Source organism: Trematosphaeria pertusa (genome assembly GCF_010094035.1).
Source record: "Trematosphaeria pertusa strain CBS 122368 unplaced genomic scaffold BU26scaffold_2, whole genome shotgun sequence".
NCBI classification, from domain to species: domain Eukaryota; kingdom Fungi; phylum Ascomycota; class Dothideomycetes; order Pleosporales; family Trematosphaeriaceae; genus Trematosphaeria; species Trematosphaeria pertusa.
The window spans coordinates 1,745,450-1,759,263 of record NW_022987213.1 but is presented as its reverse complement, the minus strand read 5'-3'; the positions used below and the strand labels follow the sequence as shown (position 1 = coordinate 1,759,263).

The window sequence follows — 13,814 nt, the reverse complement described above, 5'->3', positions numbered from 1 at the left end:
GGTGTTCGCCTTGGAGGGGGGGTTTCGTTTGGATGGCACATACGACCGGTAATTGGTCACAGTGGAGTCGCTTAACGGCCCGCAGAAAGATCCGGACCCCTGGGCCGCCACTCGATGTTTTAAGATGGTCGCACCTCCGCGAAGAGGATCCTTGTCAAAAACGACCGATTGGTGAGCCACTCGCCTCTTCGGCTGCGCTGTCGTGGCCGTCAATCCACTTTGTTTCCCTCGGCTGCGTTGAAAGCTTGTCTCCCTATCACGAATGGCGCACCTGCGGCTGTCACATCTTTTTCGTAGCAGCGCGAAAGACTGGCTGCTAGGAGAAGCGCCAGCATGATGATCAGGGTGGTCGCTCGGCGGGTCTGGCTCGTTGTGAGGCTGCCATCCTGTCTTCGGAGAGGATGTTTCGAAGACGATCCTTCAAGGTCCACCACAATGCAACCTCGAGGCCTTCTAGCCTTCCGCATCTGCCCAAGTTCGCATTGGTGTACTTATGCTTTCCGATATGGGTCCAATGGAATGCGGCTGTGAAATTGCAGCCTCGCAGTCGAATGTCCGCGGGTTTGGCGAAGAGCTGAGCCACCATGACGCGCGACGATGCAACGAGCACTGGTCATTAGTGACGGGTGATGAAGCGAAGGGGTCCGAGTTTTCCGTCATTTTGCCGCCTAGTGTTCATGCATACAGCCTGCCTCGCTCCAGCTTGCGCACCGAAACTCCAGCAGCGAGTGCTATGTGTCCTACGTCCTTCTCGCCATGCACATCACCAACGAATACTTCCACGTCTTTCAATAGTCTCGCTCGCTCCATAGCATCTAGCGTGCTTCCTCCCCCAGGTATTTTGACATATTCTTCTCATACGTCATGCTCGTTACGAATCCAAACAGCTCGGGTCCTACAGTCTTTCTCTTAAGTATTAGCGCAATCGCTCCTGTGATAAAGATGATAGTTGACGATGCGAAAAGCAGTGCGAGCCAAGCGAAGTCGCAGACGAATATCTCCTCGACTGTGGTAACATTCCCCATCGTCGTTGCTCCAATGAAAGGTGCATCCGTTCCTTGCACTAAGTCTCGGAAAGGAGGCCACCATTCCTCGATGCTATGGCTCGTTGCCGAAAGGTTCGCGGGTAAGTAGGCGTTGAGATCGGTGGACGGGAGAGTGTCTGGGCCGTATCGAGACAAATTTGTGGACAAGCTTCCAAAATATCCTGTTGGCCGAATGCTGAGCTGATAGTAGGTGTTGAGAAGCAGGCTAAGCCGTCTTGAAAATACGTCCGGAGGAACAACGGACAGATCGACGTAGGACTCCTTTGCAGTTGGGTGACCGTTTTGTTGCAGAAATGGATATGAGGAGCTGTTGGCGAGGAACCTTTCTGTGGCACTGCTAAAGGCTCCACTTGAGGAAACGGCCAGCGGAAAGTTCTGTGCAAGCCCGTACATGATCAAGTGGTGTTCCAAGCTAGTGTAGGCGACCGGGCGGTGATCTGAGAGTGACTTTCTGATCTTTTCTGTGACACAGGAATCCTCGTCGCAACGAAGCATGGCTTCCGCGTGGCTCTGAGCTAGCGAGCATCTTCCGATGTTGAGGGCGAAGTCGCCGTTCTCAGAATCGCCGCTAGGGTATAAGGAAGTATACAGAAGCCCACGGTGCGTACGAACGGTGTCGTTGCCCCTGTCGAGTACCGAAGCGTTGGTGTTGCCAACGAAAGCATCGAAACGACCCAAGTATACTCCGTCTCCCGGATCCTGGATGCTAAGGTAGGTTGGGCGGTGTGTCAATGAAGAATGACGTCGTGCGGTTCTGAGGTTCAAAAGGATTCCAGACGGATTTGTCAGCCCAGACTTGACCGGGTACTAGCTCCTCTAGTTTGGTCCAGTTCGTGTGCATCGGATTAGAAGATATATTACTTGGGTACAAGGTCTGACTGAATGGCCCACAGTCGACGGTGAGGTAACTGGTCTCCAATGTAAACCTAGAAGTTCCATTAGGAGGTAGACCGACTAATGGAAGGCCCACCAAGGATGAGTATACCTCGGGCGAAGATATGCGCGATGGGAGGTTGAACCAGTCGGCCGAGTTTGACTTAGACAAATTGTAGGCTTCTAAGCTCGGAATCTTGACATTTCCCCACGGATCCTGTGGTCTGACTTTGCTTGCTTGAGGCGCCAGAAGTGCAGCACTGTATAGGGCAGCAGCGTCGGCGAATTTCCCGTTTTCTTCATATGTCGTCGCCATCCCCCACATTGCGCTTCCAGGGCAGATGCTCATATAGCGGAGCTTCGTCGATGATTCCGCCGCGCGATTGTCTCTTCGCATTAGTCGAAGGGATGCCTGACCGCCGAGTGGAGAGAGTGTCCAGAGAAAAAGGAGATTTGCGCCAACTAGTGTGAGTCGCTGCATCAACACCTGACTTTCGACTGTACCCCATACTGACTGGCTGGCCATGAGTAATTCCAAGGTCTTGCACACGTTAGCAAGTTCTCCACCTAGGAGAGCATCCGGACCACACCAAAGGATCATAGAAGACTGACGCTAAGCTTAGATCCTCTCTCAGCAAGATATCGCGCAATCATTTTCATGCTGCGCCCACTGATTGCTGCGAAGACAATTAGAAAGATGGTAGGACCCTATACCGGTTCAGTCAAGGACAAGAACGATAGTACTGTCCGACCCACTAGATCCATTGCGGACTCGACCTTTGGACCGAAGGCATTTCCTTTCGTACGCTTCCCATTGAGTGTGGTAACGGCAACTCCGAGAACTACTAGAGTCAGATACTGCAACATCAAAATGAAGGGTGACCAACGAATGAAATAGATCGGCAAGAGTACCAGGAGCACGTCCCCGATAGTATACAGAAAGGAGATGCAGTTGCGCTTTCTCAGGGGTCTGGCTTCCTCAGGCCAACTCGGTATCCGCGTAACGGTCGTGGCCCAAGTTTTTGACCTCGATCCTTGGGTGATAGGAGCCGGCTGAGCTGACGGTTCCGGGGAATAACCAAGTACATGATTTGGGAAACGATTCCGTCGGCATTTCGAAAGGAACGTTCTCACTCATGGCAGAAAGCGGGCTATCGTACGTATGAGAGAGCACACGCAGAGGATCTCAGGGAGGCTGATAGTTCGCAGCGAGCGAACGCCTCTTTTTGGCACTCTGAAAGTCGTTGCGGCACAGCGCGGAGGTTGCCAAATGAAGTTGCAACAAATATTGCATCGTGTAGAGCGCGGCTATGCGCGACGTGATGGAGCGTTGTGAGCCAACCGCTTGTGGTGCTGAAACCTGAAGCGCCGGGAGCAGGCCGCGGGCCGGGGGCTCGGGTTTGCACACGACCCACGGCTCATGAAGGAGGGCAAAGAGCATGTTGAGAGCAGAGTCGGAATTGTCGTTTGAGCGGGGGAAAGGTGAGGGACGAAGAGACGTTGAAGAGGTTGGCGTCAGACGCGTTTGGATGGAGGCCAGCACAGGCCTAGCGCCGTGGAGCGATCGGTGGCGCGCGCGGGCAGCACACCTCTCATCTCAACTCCAGTCAGATCCCGTCAAGGCTTCGCGCATCTTCAGCACGACCCGTCTGCCTGCCAGGTTCAGTTTTCGTCGCTATCCCAACGACAAATCTCATGGACGCGCTCGCACCCGCTGCCTGCTCTGACATCTCGCGATCCCGAACCCCCCTCGAGCGAACACTCGCCCCGCCATGCATGAGACTTTGTATCACATTCGGCCTTCACCTGCAAAACATTCATCATCTTTCGGTGAGCACGCAGACTTGAGTGCGGGTGATATGGCGCCCGAACTTTGGCGATGCGGACTGGGCACGTGGGCCCCGCGGTTAAGTCATCCGAACCTCGCCCACACGGTGGCTCTCCACACGGAAGAGAGGGGAAACGATGTCTTTCCGAGCAATCTGAAGCTCTACCGACGAAGTGGCAATTCACCCCATTCTTGTGCACAGCCAGGGGCTGGCTGCAGATCAGCCGCAGGCTTAGTGCAACACCGCCACGGAAACGGCGAGCAGGAACCAGACCTTCATCTAGGACAGAAAACCATCGGTGTGAAGCAGCCAATAGGAAGCGAGCCCTGAAGCTGAGTGGCTGTAAGAAATACGACCGCATGCTTGGACAACGTGATGAGCAGGGTCAGCGGCTGCCTGGTCACTCCACCGGTGAGCTTCACGGCCACCCACAGTGAATTACGCTCGCGATCTTAAAGGCCTCAACTTTCTCTGTACCTTCCACCTCAACTTTTGTTTTCCACAATGCTTCCACGCCTGATATCCCAATGAAGGAGCAGATCGAAAATGCAAGTACGCCCGTCCTTCACTAGGTTGGCTCGCTCTACCTACAAACACAGTCCCGCTGACCCTCTCGCGTAGACGAAAGGCGTCCTCCAGGACCTTGTCGTGGTTGTGTCGCTGGTGCGCACGTTGACAGACTCGTTTGGATCCGCCAGCGACCTGTACCGCAAGCTCAAGAAGAAGTCCAAGGCCATCAAGAAAGACATCAAAGAGGACATCAAAGAGCATATCCGGGAAGATATCCAGGAGGAAATCGACCAGCACCATCGAGAACACCCGCACCACGGTAGAAGGAGTCCTGATTCCGACCATGAGCGAGGCCGCCATCGACCCGTGCGTTGGAGAAGCAGGAGCCGCAGCAGACTGAGAGGGGACTCATCTAGCGACAGCGACGAGGAATCAATAGCTACAGCTCCGACGCTAGTGCGAGCCGAATTCGACCGAGGATATCACTACCTGGGAGAGCAATATGCAATGGGAGACCGTACGTTCGCCCATAACCCTCTCTTTCAGCTTCGTGGGCTTACTAGCTGCAGTAATAACCCGCAATCAACTCCAAGCTCAAATCATAGCCCTACAACAGACCCTCCTGTACATCTATGAAGATATCATGCTCAACGTCGACTTTCCCCGCCATTCGCCGTCTTATCATCTCACCCAGCTCATTCAAACGACGCGAGCGACACGCACAGCATCTATCGAAGCTCTTAAGGTGCAGTACCAGCGCATGCTTGGGGCCCCAGATAGTCGTGAGCTTCTTCCACTCCCAGGAGCCTTCCCTGCCTCGCCCACCACCGGAAACGGATCGCACGAAGTTGTCGTCCAGAGGGCGTTGCAAGGCACGGCTCGGAGCGTTGGCCGGAGCTCCGACAGTTCCAGCGCATTAGGGAGATCGGCCAGTGCCATAGGGAGGCCAGAGACGCCGAAGCCAAATCCGAAGCCTGCCTTGAGGAGGAGTTGGAGCTCGGAGTCTGTGTCCAGCGTTGCAACTCAACCGACTCCGAAGCCCCAGCCTAAGCCGACTCGTGATTCACGCTTGTTTTGCGTCTACGCTCGCGACCTCCAGAGTTCCCACTCCTTGCCGCTCGCGGACAATTTCAAGCCAGGCGGCGATAATCGGTGTCCATTCTGCCACGCTGACGTGCCTGTCCGGCCCAACAAGGCTTGGGAGATTGTGAAAGAGGACGACAAGAAGAAGGGAGTGGATAGGACGTTTCTGGTCGGAACCAGATTCTTAGTTAAGTGTCACAGGGAAGGAGGCGGCTATGCCTGCGCGCTATGTGCTGAGTACAGGGAAGCGGATACGGTGTGTACCGAAGTACGCGCATTGGTGGAGCACCTCTGGAAAGAGCATACCTGCGCAGAGTTAGAGTGGGATGGGAATATCGGGGAGGAGAAGTAATAGAAGACGAACTCTAGGGTGAGAGTCTAGAAAGGGTCTGAGGGTTGTGGATATGGGAGGCGAAAAGTGACGTTCATTTGGTCAGCGCCAACGTAGATACCCCAGCATCATTATTTGAGCTACGCGTTTAGCTTCCGTCAGTCGCTCAGTACTCAATTATACCTCAAAGCACTATCCTCAACATCCAAGCGTCCAAGCGTACATCAGAACTTAGCCACGACCTCCACCTCTCTCTCCTTCTCCTCCACACCCCTCTTCTTCATCAACGAGCAATTCGAAACACCATTAAAATACCACAGATGACTCAAAATATCCGTCGCAATCCACGCCCCATTCCCCACAAGCATATTCACGCTCCCCTGATAAATCTTAATATCGCCCACACCGACCGCCTGCCCATTGCCCCTGTTGATATAGTACTCCGGGCTGATATGGACAAACGACATTGCGATCGGCGGAACACGAGGCACGGGATCGTTCCAGTGCGTGACGCGGTAGTTGCCGCCGGCTTGGTTGGTGATGTAGGTGCTGAGCTTGGAGCCCGCGATGCGCGGGGCGCCGAATGTGTACAGCGCGACGTCGTAGCCCTTGTTACGCATGTCGGCGGCTGCGAGGGAAGCGATAGCGCCGCCGAGCGAGTGGCCTGTGGCTACGAGCTTGTAGCCTGAGTTTGCTTGGAGGGTCTTCTTCACGCTTGCTAGTACGCCGTCGCGGGCGTCTAGCCAGGACTGCCAGAAGCCGGCGTGCGCGGTGCAGCCGGAGCACAGGCCGGTGGAGACGGCTTTGAAGTTGAGGTTCGTAATCCAGTTGTCGATTGAGGCGCTGCCGCGGAAGGCGACGATGATGAGGCGGTTGGTGTTGTCGAGGCCGACGTAGCCTGTTACGTCTGTGCTGAGGGTGCTGGAGGTGGGATGTTAGCTTCTTGTGTGGAGAGCTGCTCGAGTGGACTAGGGGCTAGAAATGAGGGGATATATGGCATAGAGGCCGATCTGGGTAGGGAATAGATGGTACAGCTATCTGCACCGATGGAGTACCTACCTAGCATACTCAATGACGGACGTCGCATTGGCTGATTGAACGAGTGGACAGGTTCCAGACTTGCAAGTTATCTGGTCGCCGGGGGAGTTGAAGTTGTTCTTGCAGTATGCCGCCGAGGCATACTGCTCCATCAAGTTGAAAGTGTTGAGCAGATCGGAGCTCATAGCTAAGGGCAGTCAGCCTTCTGCAAATCATACGTCCATGCAGAGTGTAATTGACATACAAGCTCCTCTCCTCTCTTCTGCGACTGGCACAGCCAGCCCGCAGCACGCAAATAGCAGCGTGAATAGAATGAGTGACGGGATAATCATAGTGGAATGAAAGACAAAAGTGAGTGACTGAAAAGAGTGATACGACAACGCTCAATTGCAACAAGGCTGCAAGGCCTCAAGGGAGGATATAAGTACCCTCCGCCCGTATGCCGGCCTGATGCTCAAAAGGGACCGCGTTTCTGCTCATATGCACCAGCACTACTTCGTCACTCTAAAAGAAGCAAGCGCAGGAAAATGCAAGCCGTCTCCATTCCGCACACTAGGAGCTCACCGGGGAACATATGTACCGTGTTTCATTGGCTCTCCGTTCTATTTTGAGGCGCGTTCCTCCGTCACAGTAAACATGCCGTTGTGCAACATGATTGGTCGGTTGCGGAAGGTGACCTCGAATAGTCCCCGCGCTTCGAAGTCCGAAGGGAAAGCCTTCCCGGACCGCGGGTTTGAAGGGTCGCAAGGCTGCGCGTTCAGCGTGATAGAGGCGTGGAAATACGGAGGAGACGGGGTGGAGATGAAGTTAAGGGTTGGTAAGCACTGCCGCACCGAACAAGCGCGCCAAGAAAGGCAGGGAACAACCACTCCCACAGAGATCTCCGCCATTCGCACACTCTGCTCGCACACACTCCACCCACCCATTCTTGTCGTCCTTCTGCACCCCCGGATAGCCCTTCTTCCGACTCCCCTTCCCCCACATCCATTCCTCGGCACCACTGCTATCCAGCCAGCCCCAGCTCGTCCACTCCTCCACGCGATTCGTCCACCGGAATAGCGGGTTCTGATAGCGCTTCTCCATGTTCTTAGTGAAGTAGGTCGACTGTGCGAAGTCGACCAGGCAGACACGCGGGTTTTTCGGGATCTTCTCAGTCTTGTTCCCGCCCTTACCTGGCACTGTCTTGTTCCCGCCCTTACCTGGCACTGTCTTGTTCCCGCCCTTACCTGGCACTGTCTTGTTCCCGCCCTCACCTGGCATTGTCTCAGTCTCGATAATGACGTTGCGCGGCGCGAGGTCGTTATGGCGCACGTTGGCGTGGAATAGAATGTCGCTATCAGCCTCAATAAGCTTACGCATAATTCGCTTGCGCTGCTTACGGGAGGGCTTATTTATCAGGCTGGTAACGCGGTGGGGCGGTTGTCCGCGAACGTGCTCGAGGAGGATTATAGGCCACTCATCGCCGCTGTTTAGCTTGATCTTTCCGCAGCCGTAGTATTCTGGGTTGATGCCGCTGGTGATCTTAGGCTTGGAGCTGAGTTTCTGGTATGCTTTCTTCTCCGTGTCAAACGCGACCGTCGAGCTTAGTAGAGGTGCTTCACTGTCGCCGTCGCTGTCACTATCGCTGTCGCTGTCGCTACGTGGGGCGAACGTGTTGTCGTAGACTTTGCAGATAATCTCCTCGTCGCTTGAGGGAGTCAACACGACGAAGACGATGGCGCCGTTGAATCTGTGGCCACCTAGCTTCAACTGCTTAATAGTAATCTCCTCAACGACTGGGATCTTCGGCGTGTAGGAAGTACTGATTTGCTGGGGCTTCCAGCCTGTAACTTTCAAGACTGCGCCCTTGTAGTATGTTTCGAATATGGCTCGTACGGCGTTGGTTTCGCGCATTGTTCTGAGCTGATTGTTCGATGTTTTTTTTTTTCAATTGTTAGATTGATCGGTGAGTGGTAGGGTTGTAGTAGAAGAACTAGAGGCTTATGTAGTACGAGGTCGTGCGGCGGCGAAGTAGTAGGGTCCGGTACTAAGGAAATTGAGCTTACTTTCACGAGCGGCCGTCAGGGAAGGGTGAGAGACGAACCGAGGGTTGAGAAGTAAAAGATAGAGGGAAGGGCTAGCACCTGTTTAAGAATACTGCGATCCATTGCGCTTGCTCTTAGCTTGCTATCTCATGCTGCTTGTATCTGCGCGTGTCTACCATTAACCCTCAAACTCTAATGTAAGCAAAGCTAATCATCCTCGTTATACGCCATGTGTAGCAGCCCCAACAAGCTCTTGCGGAAGTTCTTCTGATTCGGCATTGTCATGTAGATCTCGTTATAGTCCTTGCTAAACTTGAACAAAATTAGGGTCTCATAGTCGCACAATGAGGAATATCTCATCCGGAGGCGGTGCTGTCATGCACCCACTCATACGCCTCCTCTTGTGCACAACATGGCATGGTTCGAGCCCGCCGAGCATGTTTTCGTGACGACGCTTCTCCACGGTGAAGTCCGGTCGGTTGGGGCCACTGGAAGCTCAGTGGGGATGACTACATCGCCTTAGAGTAGGGGAGTAGAGCTAGGAGTTCCGACCTGGTGGAGCCGGACAAAGTGGCGCACTTTCGTGAATGGATGGGGCCTTTGCCGAAGGTTGGGCGAAGCTACCCATAGAGCTTCGCAACAAGATGCTGGCCCACGCCCCGATGTCGGAGCGCCGGCCCCGGATCTACGAAGACTGTCAGATCCATGGGTTGATGCGTGACTACCTGAAGCACCGGCTCGCTGGCCACGGCGCTAACAGGGTCAGTCCAGCCCCGCCTGGACCATTGGAAGCTGATCCAGCGCTGCGAATCCTTTGCGACGCGACAGCCCGCCAGAGGAAGTAGAAAACGCGAAAAATCGACCCAAACCTGGTTCTATTACTCCAGGGTATCTGTGTTAATACTTGCCTGCTGAAGAATGGACTTCATGCGAGAGTAGAGCCCTCGATCCTCCTTCAGCCATCGCATTCCCCCCGGGAAGACCACCTTCCGCAGCTCTTCCACACAAGGAATCAACGGCGCGCAATAAGCCGTTACATTCTCCCTTAGTTCCTTGCTGAACGTATCTGCATAGAGAACCGAACCAATCTTTACTTTGGCGAGCTCTTCCGTCGCCCGGAAATTCCACGCGTCGAATTTAGACACGCGGCTTTGCCCACAACCTGTGCAATGAATGCAAGCCCAAAACAACACCCAAAAGAACGATTCCAGGTCGTGCATGAAGCTATGGTCCTCTCCGGAAAGCACGCCAATTGCCATAAATACTTTGGTGCCAGTTTTGCTCGGTGCTCCGGATGCGCTTTCGCGGTCGATTTTGATGGCGAGGTCCAAATCGATCAAAAACCCGTCGTCCTCCGCCATGTTCAGCATGACGTTCCCGATAGATATGTCTCGGTGGAGGATATTCGCATCCAGTAGCGACTCATGCCCTAAAAAATTAGCCATGGCCCACAAAGCTTCGTGTGGCGCACACCTTTTATGCCGCCAAGTAATCCCGTCAATATGCCGCGTGGAGAACGTGCGTTGTATATGCTCTTCCCAAAGTCTTGCACAATAAGTCGACGGTGAACGCGGTTTCTTCGTCGGTATGTATCTTGCTCATCTGGCGAGTCCAAGCATGGGCGTTTGGGAGGCGGCATCGATGCCTGAGTACCGCTCGATGACCTCTTCCGTGTTGTGGTCCGACTGCTGTTCCTGCTCCTCCCCCTTCTTGCACCCGACGTTGTTGAGCTTGTGACGGATTCGGTACGTATTGCTAGTTGTTGAAACGGATTCCGGCCGGCGGTGTCACTTAGTCCCTTGCGCACATTGTCAAGGACGTCGTCCACCCGGCCACCGATGCGTACGGTTTCGTGGTAGTAGTATCGTGCCACGTTCTTAACCCCAGCTTCTGTTGCCTCTTTAAGGAGAAGCCCTTCCTCGAGCCGTTCCTCATACTCCCACGAATCCTTAATCACAAGCAGCCGCTCAGGTGTATCCTCAGCAAAACCTTGCCAGCACCTGGTCGCACGGCCAACGACCGAGTGTTGCTGCTTGATGAGGTCTTCCAAGCATACAGACTCAATCCGACCATCGCGCTGAATGCTTGTACATCTTCTGCCTTCTCGTGTGATAGTAGGATCATACCCCAACTCTTCTTCCGACATCCACAAGTATCCCAAGATTACTGAGACAAACATCTTGCCATCCTCGTTGAGGTCGAATGACGTAGAACCTACTACCCCAAGCCGGTCGAATACCCATAACCGCATTATCGAACCGCATAGCGTGAAGCCCAGAATGAACCGCCGCGTGTCTTGCGCACTGAATATCTCTCGAGCGTACCTGACGAGATCGAGCCAGGTACTGTTGTGTTTATCCTCTCGCGGATTGCTCTTCAGCTCGCCCGGGATAAGGATGTTGGACCACTTATAATTTTGCTTGTCACTCTTCTCCAGCTCGCTGCTTGGTTTTTGCACCAGGCCGATGTCTAGCTTTCGCTTGCCGAGCGAGCCAATAAGGGGCTTGTTCGGATCCATGACGCAGTGACGATGCTCCGTAGGGCGGAAACCGTGATCATTCGCATATCGTAGAAAATGATTGACATGACTGTTAAGGAAGTTCAGTACCGCAGCCTCCTCGCATGTTTCTGGCCACTCCGTCCAACCCTTATTTTCCTGAAAGAGCGGCGGTTCCCTTGCTTGGCATCTCTGCAATACTGCCGTCGTCATCTCATGAAGCTTCGGCATCTGCCTAAAGAACGTATCGAAAACGTCCGGATGGTCGACCTTGAGGCTATCCCCCACTTCAACCTTGAGCACTGGATCCACAGTTCTCCTGAGTTCGGATGTGTCCGCGAGGCTGCCCGAGGTGAACTTCCAAGGTGTCTGCTGAGACGAGGCAACACGCGGAAAGCCGGACGGGGGAGGCGTTGACGGTGGGGGCGGCGATGACGGGGGGGGATGGGTCGCAAATTTTGATTCTGTAAGTAGGTCATAGACCTTCTCCCAGATAACGGTGTCGCATTCATTGTCGAGGACTGCGCGGAGGAGGGGTATAACACATTGGATGTCGAAATCCTCGGCGAAGATGGGTCCGTGGAGTCGGTCAAGATCGAGGGCTAGGTTCGGTGTGTCACTGGTAGGCGGCAGCGAACGAGAGGCAGGAAGACTTTGCAGTGCCAATATGAGATCAAAAACATGATTCCGAAAGCCTGTGTCTATTAGAGAAATATCATGGTGGGTCCAACATTCTAACCTTTATTGTCTATTCGATCCAGCACCGTGGATTGAGTGGAAGCGACAAGTCCTTGACGGATCGACTGAGCGGACTCGCGAAACGCATCCAGTCCACGCGCAATTGGCTTTGCTTCGATGATTGCTGATCGCGATGCATCTGTCATGGCGAGGACGGGGGACGGACGACGCGGTGAGAGGGACTATACGAATAACGGCTGTAGAGTGAGCGATGATAGCCTATGAATCTCAATAGCTAATAGTTCGGAAATGATTCGAGCGTGGAGTGGGGTAGGCCTCGGGGGATCGAGGGAAAGTGGGCGACAGGCGACAGGCGACAGAAGACAGAAGACAGAAGACAGACGACAGAAGGCAGAAGACGAAAGCACAAACACGCTAGTCGGTGCCAAGCCGGTATTTCTGCGGCGCGGTGGCCCTAGCGGGAAGCACGCGGCTTACAAGGCTTGGCTCGGATCTTTGACCTCGACCTCAACCTCAAAACGGCTGGTCCCCAAAGCATCATACGGGTGACGAAGAGCCTATACATCGCTTTCCAACAACTCCGAGATGGGCCATCGAGCGTCAACACTGGGTTGATGCTTAGATGTTGAAGAGACGGGGTAGGAAGCGACCTTAATGAAGGACATCTTCCAGCGCAGTGAGCGCACGGTGGTCTGGTAGGGCGAAGAGAGCCAGGACAGCGCTTGCGCGATACAGTCGGCGTGCCGAATAGCCAAAGCATCACAGGAGCGTGGATCTCGTAAGGATTTGGTGGTCCCACCGCCCGGTGGCATACCTACTTTCTATGACCCGGATTGGAGAGCTTTTGCGCTCCTTCTACAGCGCCCATTGATCGTCCAGGAAGCGTCCGCGCCCAGGGATATCTTGATCGTTTGCGGTGATGAATCCGTCTTATGGATGAGCCACTACAATCCTCGCTTTAATTGCTACACCATGATCCGACCTCTCCCATCTTTCGTTCGAATCACAATAGATTGGTTCCCCCGCTCCGGGAAAGTTACCGGGTACAACCGTCTCTTTTCCTCCATGTTCCAGGCGGCTTGGCGAGTGTTTGGTCTCAAGCCTGCCAAAATCCAGCACGTCGGATTTCCGCCTGAAAGCCGACTATCTAATTAGCGCAGAGTGGTCAGGACAACGCAGGGATATATCGCGCTGGTTCCCAGATTCACACGTCCTGCAGACTGGATCCGAGTGCTCAAGAGCGGAAATATGCCCTTGGTGGTTAAGGAAGATGCGGAGCATTGGATATTTGTTGGCAAGAGCTACGTGCATGGCGTCATGAACGACGAGGTGTGGGACGAGAGCACGTGCGAACTTATGTGGTCAAACGATGCAAGGGGATCTCAACCCCTCCCGTGCTCTCTGTTGTTTCGTTCCGGACCTGATCCCCAAGCGCGAGTAGCTCCTCTTGCTACTGCCTTCTGCCTCGGCTCATAAAAGGTAAGCTGAGATGGAACATATCGCGGACGGCGATATCAATCATGTCATCCACGCAGTAGTTGGGAGGCTGACATGCAGCCATTCGGTGCTACTCTTACGTACAAGGCCGACAGCACCCGACAATCGGCAAGAGTAACATGACATGCGCGTCACGTTACTCTTGTCTGCAGATTGAAAAACTAGGCTCCGATCCCTTCTCGAAGACTCTGCGTGCACACGTAGCAATCAAGCTAAGTAGATCGAACAAGCAGTGGCACGGCATGCGGAGCCCCACCAAGACCACGGCGAAAGAGTCACCTTGACCTCACGTGTTCCGTGGAGCCAGCCGTGGGGAATGACTAGTCGTCGTATAGGTATGCTAGGTGCTGCTTCCCGTGGTTTCGGTGGGGAGTCGGTCAGGTTCTA

General features: G+C 54.1%; 6 protein-coding genes across 6 annotated transcripts; 1 reads left to right on the top strand and 5 right to left on the bottom strand.

The window, feature by feature from the left end:
- Nucleotides 1–675: 675 nt before the first annotated feature.
- BU26DRAFT_527636 (uncharacterized protein) lies at nucleotides 676–3,360 on the bottom strand (the record flags this gene model as incomplete). The annotated part of the gene is made up of 7 exons (XM_033830794.1): nucleotides 676–823; nucleotides 862–1,752; nucleotides 1,790–2,460; nucleotides 2,532–2,627; nucleotides 2,676–2,761; nucleotides 2,807–3,048; nucleotides 3,335–3,360. 7 exons carry the CDS (start codon nucleotides 3,358–3,360, stop codon nucleotides 676–678), a joined length of 2,160 nt encoding a protein of 719 aa, XP_033689597.1.
- Nucleotides 3,361–3,471: 111 nt separating this feature from the next.
- BU26DRAFT_141481 (uncharacterized protein) lies at nucleotides 3,472–4,437 on the bottom strand. Its single transcript, XM_033819823.1, has one exon. The coding sequence runs from the start codon at nucleotides 4,107–4,109 to the stop codon at nucleotides 3,582–3,584; it is 528 nt and encodes a 175-aa protein (XP_033689596.1). The 5' UTR covers nucleotides 4,110–4,437; the 3' UTR covers nucleotides 3,472–3,581.
- BU26DRAFT_141488 (uncharacterized protein) lies at nucleotides 4,178–5,795 on the top strand. The gene is made up of 3 exons (XM_033819824.1): nucleotides 4,178–4,296; nucleotides 4,370–4,775; nucleotides 4,828–5,795. Exons 1-3 carry the CDS (start codon nucleotides 4,276–4,278, stop codon nucleotides 5,691–5,693), a joined length of 1,293 nt encoding a protein of 430 aa, XP_033689595.1. The 5' UTR covers nucleotides 4,178–4,275; the 3' UTR covers nucleotides 5,694–5,795.
- On the bottom strand, nucleotides 5,795–7,408 carry BU26DRAFT_141411 (alpha/beta-hydrolase). The gene is made up of 3 exons (XM_033819822.1): nucleotides 7,291–7,408; nucleotides 6,732–6,897; nucleotides 5,795–6,593 (listed from the first exon to the last, which is right to left on the bottom strand). The coding sequence occupies exons 1-3, from the start codon at nucleotides 7,298–7,300 to the stop codon at nucleotides 5,897–5,899; spliced, it is 873 nt and encodes a 290-aa protein (XP_033689594.1). The 5' UTR covers nucleotides 7,301–7,408; the 3' UTR covers nucleotides 5,795–5,896.
- On the bottom strand, nucleotides 7,291–8,603 carry BU26DRAFT_546778 (uncharacterized protein; the record flags this gene model as incomplete). Its single annotated transcript, XM_033831859.1, has 1 exon — nucleotides 7,291–8,603. One exon carries the CDS (start codon nucleotides 8,601–8,603, stop codon nucleotides 7,518–7,520), a length of 1,086 nt encoding a protein of 361 aa, XP_033689593.1. The 3' UTR covers nucleotides 7,291–7,517.
- A 992-nt stretch (nucleotides 8,604–9,595) lies between these two features.
- On the bottom strand, nucleotides 9,596–12,249 carry BU26DRAFT_141328 (uncharacterized protein). Its single transcript, XM_033819821.1, has 3 exons — nucleotides 11,971–12,249; nucleotides 10,208–11,926; nucleotides 9,596–10,163 (listed from the first exon to the last, which is right to left on the bottom strand). The coding sequence occupies exons 1-3, from the start codon at nucleotides 12,113–12,115 to the stop codon at nucleotides 9,613–9,615; spliced, it is 2,415 nt and encodes an 804-aa protein (XP_033689592.1). The 5' UTR covers nucleotides 12,116–12,249; the 3' UTR covers nucleotides 9,596–9,612.
- Nucleotides 12,250–13,814: the final 1,565 nt, after the last annotated feature.